The 4,906-nt window shown below is 40.8% G+C and overlaps 2 protein-coding genes across 6 annotated transcripts in view; one reads left to right on the forward strand and one right to left on the reverse strand.

Moving 5' to 3' along the window:
* Nucleotides 1–611, reverse strand: part of anapc15 (anaphase promoting complex subunit 15) — a 9,120-nt gene extending 8,509 nt beyond the window's left edge. For 4 of the 5 annotated variants that reach the window (XR_004213206.1, XR_004213203.1, XR_004213204.1 and 1 more), the window contains exon 1: nt 69–551. Coding sequence is in view for 1 of the 5 variants with exons in the window: in XM_031861007.1 (XP_031716867.1) it covers nt 69–188 (120 nt within the window). In the remaining 4 variants the exon portion in view is untranslated. Of the gene's footprint in view, nt 1–68 lie in introns of all 5 variants that reach the window. The other variant, XM_031861007.1, reaches the window with a different exon arrangement.
* Nucleotides 612–2,390: 1,779 nt separating this feature from the next.
* The window catches only part of folr (folate receptor), a 3,041-nt gene continuing 525 nt past the window's right edge, over nt 2,391–4,906 (forward strand). The window contains exons 1-4 of the mRNA XM_031861156.1: nt 2,391–2,571; nt 3,989–4,121; nt 4,270–4,458; nt 4,724–4,859. Of these exons, the coding sequence (XP_031717016.1) occupies nt 3,993–4,121; nt 4,270–4,458; nt 4,724–4,859 (454 nt within the window). The 5' untranslated portion in view covers nt 2,391–2,571; nt 3,989–3,992. The remainder of the gene's footprint in view (nt 2,572–3,988; nt 4,122–4,269; nt 4,459–4,723; nt 4,860–4,906) is intronic.

A 4,906-nucleotide genomic window follows, 5' to 3' on the forward strand; every position in this document is an offset into this window, starting at 1 on the left:
GAGAGAGAGAGAGAGAGAGAGAGAGAGAGAGAGAGAGAGAGAGAGAGTTGAAGCAGAGGTTTGTTTACCCAGGTTTGGTGCTGCTGCTCCTGCTGGTGCAGCTCGGTCTCGTCCACGCAGGGTCGGTCAAGGTTGAACCACAGGGACTCCGTTATCCGGGGGAAGAGCGAGGGGAAGAGCGTGGACATGTCTTGTCTCACGGGGACAACAACAACAACTAACACGGCGTCAGTCAGCAAGCCTGTGTGTGTGCCACCTTTACACAAACAAAGCAAAGCGTTAAAACCCGGGTCTACCAGACACGTAAACACCGACACATTGTAACGACACGGGAGCGGTGGAGGGAAACGGTAAGTTAACGTAACACATCGTTGACGTACGATCTAAAGTCTTCCTGTTTTATTACATTCAAACTCTAAAATATAAAGTCATCCCCGCTATTCTTCTACGTAAAATACTACTTAATATAATATGATATTTTACTCGTAAATCAAGGCTAAATTATAGATAGTGTAGCCTAGGCACCTGCCAATCTCTCGCTCCAGCTTTTCAAAATTTTCAAAACAAATTTAACCGGAAACTCCTGGTGTTCACCTACCAATATTTCCGGAGTCCTCTATTCCTGTGTCCCTGCACAATGGTTCCGCCTGGGTGGCAGCAGTAGAGACAGGAGAGTGAAGCTGTAACAAAAAATGTACTTTGCTTGCTTGCTTGGTATGTTGATATCGATATTAATGATCTGTGTAATACAGATATTCACCAATGTATGTTTTGCCCCATGAATACTGATAAATATTTCAATGAACAGTGTGGGAGATAACTGTATTTGTGTCTTGAAATATATTTGTGTAAAATCATATCCATAATTTGAAATGTTTTCATGTATATTCACATTCATACTGTGATATTGGCCTGTGTCATTGTCTTATGTTATTCACATCACTGAGGCAGGGTGTTTGTGCTCTTTTGGCCGCCTCAACCTTGTAACCTTTTGACACGTAAAACAAAGTTCAATCTTTGAAGCAACTACTTCACAAGTGTGTGCATGGGAAACAGGATGCTCTGTCAGGGGGTGAAAGAAAGGGGACTGATGACAGGTATAGGGGAAATCTGGAAATAATTACGCCGAGGGCGGCAATCTATGAAGGCCAAGGGACTAGGAAGGAACAGGGAGTCTAGGATCCGCTGAACGTAAATATGCACAACTAAACCAATCTCTTCTCGGGAGGATTTGCTTATCAATCGTCTCTCTGTTTCAGATGCTTCGTTGTTCCCTTGAGAGTAGGGAAGTAAGCATAGTGGCCTATGGAGCCTGGGTGAAGATGGGGTCACTCTGACCTGCTTCCACTGCAGGTCACAGCAGAGGAAGACGAGTGGGGAAGGAGACTGTGATCAATCAAAAACCCTCTGTTTGACATGTCCGTTGTACACATTGAAGCTTGTCTATTTAGGGGCTTAGGGACCGAGAGCAAAGCAGGAACCTGGGGAGGGGGGAGACCCAAGGGACAGATAAAGTCACCCCAACCTGGGGCAGAATGGGAGTATAAAGTGGTGTACATTGCTATTGTGAAGTTAGTTGATTCCGGACAGCTCGGTGTACTTGTACTCTATGTGATGCAAATAAACCTTCGTGAACTGAAGAAAATCCAATGTGTTCTGTGGGTGTTCGTTACTGAGTTCCTAATAGTGAGATCCTGTGGTGTCTCACCACGAGTCAGATAGATAACAGTTATTAAGCCGGCTATTAGGTAGTCATAACGTCAAAGAATCTGATCATCAACAACAAAAATCAACCTCTACAAGTGAAACTTATCAATTTCCATTATTTTTACACTGATTAAAGGAAAACACTAAAGCATCAAAGTAGGGCTGGTGGATTTATTCAAATACAGACATTTAAAAATGAAAACCCTTATTTGTATTACTCATAAATGAAATCAAACAGTACATTGACACTGATCTTCTATTCAATCAATAAGAAAGCAGCTGACACGATTGATATGTCTCTTTTTAAGAAGTTTCATGAGGACTTGTAATTTCTGCAACTTCTGAGATCAACACACCCACACACACACACATTTACATGTGTAAAAATGAGCCACCCACTTCAAAGTGCTTGTAATGTGAAAAGTTTTAGTTGAATCAGGAGACCCCCAACACAGACAAAGCAAAAACTTATCTTAACTGCCTTCTTTTTCCTCTTCTTATTGCCTTCCCAGAGGTCACACTGCCATTATACACCAAATATTAACCGCATGTGTGTATGTAAGAAAGAGCAGGGTAGACCTTGAGATAAGACAAACCCTCCTCACAGTAAAATGTAATAAAACTCAGATTATTACATACTACGCCCCTTTCTCCTTCCTTTATATATCTCAAACGCTCTCACATACCAGAGGCACTGACACATTGGGACAGACTTTGGACTTGAAGACATACACACATACATGCACAGATGTGTGTTTTCTAAATCTAGCTTGGTCTTACGAAGTGTATAAGAGGTGACTGGACTGAAGACGCTGATTTGAAGGATCATCCCGTGTGGAAGGAATCATCACAGAATCGAACAAGGTAAAATGAATCTGTTCATCATTGCTTGTAGAAATATTCTCATTGGTCTCAAAATAAGTTGGTTACAATTACAAATACATGTATTTAGGCTGTAGGGTAAGTTTTAATTACTTTTAAATGAAGGCCTAAACTGTTATTCAACGGTCATTGTTGTTGCTTTCCCTTGTGTTTTTAAGTTTACATCCAGGAGAACTGTATAGTATAAACATGTAGTTTATTTAGAACAGTATCTTTGCAGTGATTAACACATTTTTCAGATTTTTGATAATTTGTCACATAGAAATGAAGAAGAAATTTAATGAAGAGTTGCAAGAGGGTGGTTTTTAAAATGTTTTGTTTTTTTAAGTCGTTACGTTTTAAGAGGTTAAGTAATGCATCAGTATAGGCACTATGTCAGAACCTGAATAAGAGATGTTCCAGTGGACTCAATGGGCCAATGTCCATCAGATATTATGCGAGTTAATAATTTAAGCAATTATGAGTTAACATCATTTCCTCCAACACCAAAGAAGATTGAGTTGATACTGGATGTAAATAGGTTTTGTTTGAAACAGTTTTATATGGTTCTGGTATTTGAAAATGAAAACACACATTTCTGTCCAGTTTGTTCCAAAATAATTTGTGTGAAGAATGTAGGGTCAACAGATTGAGTTTTGTTGTTAACTTTTGCCAGACTTCTTTGCTCAGTTTTGAGTTGTTGTACTTTAGATTGTAATTTTCAAAAAGAAAATTATTTTAAAATGTCATTGATCCTATAGAACCTCTCTTCTCTGCTTCTCTGATTAAAACAATCTCTCAATGTCTGAGTTGTTTTGTTCAAAGAACCCTTGGAAGTGGGAGTAATTGTAGGGGGAAAAACATGGAGAAAACATTATCTTAAGAAACTTGTTTTTTGAAAAGGTGGGGCTAAAGGGGGAGTCTTTAAGCTGTTCAACAAGCAACATGTTTTTTGTTATTATAATTTTTAGCAGTGCAATAGATGCAGATTAATTACAGTGCAGATCATCTTGATCAAAACTGATACAAACTAAACCGAAAATTCCCACAAAGAAAGCTGAAAAAATATGGGGAAATCAAACAAAAAGCAATTCTGCACAAGGACTGACCAGGGTGTGCCACTTTAAGTTCAGGCCCTTTGGACAGCGACTGTGGCCTGTTTGTGCCAGCAAGGTCCTCCTACTTCAGAAAATAACTATTAGCAATCATATTACTATCAAACAACCCATACAGCTGCTGCCTAGATGGTATAAAAGTGACCGAGGTGGCCAGAGTGCTGTGTGTGTCTCACTCAGATCAGAGGTAACAGGGCACGCCTGTCACATGGATTTAAACATTTGACCAGTTCTGTTCATCGGCTGTCATCCCATTATTTTTCCCACCCATTGATGTACTGTATGTTAATGCCTCCCTGCTGTAGAGCCATGTGGTTTGTCCTGGCCTCGCTACTAGCCCTCTCCAGTGGGGCTCTGTCTCTGGACCAACTCAACATTTGTATGGACGCCAAACACCACAAAAAAGACCCTGGCCCCGAGGGACAACTTTACCTTCAGGTGATGAACACAAAAGTCCACAGACATCAAAGATGAAACAAATCAAATGGGGCAGATGCTGGGAGATTCAAATATTTTCTTCTCATCAGAACAATGTTTTTGGTTCAACAGCATAAAGTGACCTCTCTTTCCTTCTTCCTCTTTCCAGTGTGCTCCCTGGCGTGACAATGCATGTTGTACTGCCAACACCAGCACAGAAGCCCACGAAGACAACTCCTACCTGTACAACTTCAACTGGAATCACTGTGGCGTCATGAGCAGCCAGTGCAAGAAACATTTCACCCAGGACACTTGCTTCTATGAGTGCTCACCTCACTTGGGACCCTGGATACAAATAGTATGTATTGTGCTCTCAGTCTCTCTTGTATGTGTGTCAGGACCGTTAATCCACTTACAGAATGATGTCATTATTTTCTTATCTTTGTAATAAAAAGAGAGCCAGCTAATTAGTCTTTGTAATGTGCCCCAGTTTGATTTGTGGGCACCTTTTATAACTCTCCCGACACATCATGGCATTGCACCTGCGATGAGTTTTATTCTAAAAATATATCCCTTTTGTTCTGAAATTATGGCTCATTCACACTCATCAATTATATTTATAGGTGGATCACACCTGGCGTAAGGAGCGTATCTTGGATGTGCCTTTGTGTAAGGAGGACTGCCATAGTTGGTGGGAAGACTGCAAGAATGATTACACCTGCAAAACTGACTGGCACAAGGGATGGGACTGGAGCTCAGGTAAGCACACACACACACACACACACACACACACACACACACACACA

Source organism: Anarrhichthys ocellatus, unplaced genomic scaffold (genome assembly GCF_004355925.1).
Source record: "Anarrhichthys ocellatus isolate YVR2014 unplaced genomic scaffold, GSC_Weel_1.0 scaffold24, whole genome shotgun sequence".
In the NCBI taxonomy this organism is placed as follows: Eukaryota; Metazoa; Chordata; class Actinopteri; order Perciformes; family Anarhichadidae; genus Anarrhichthys; species Anarrhichthys ocellatus.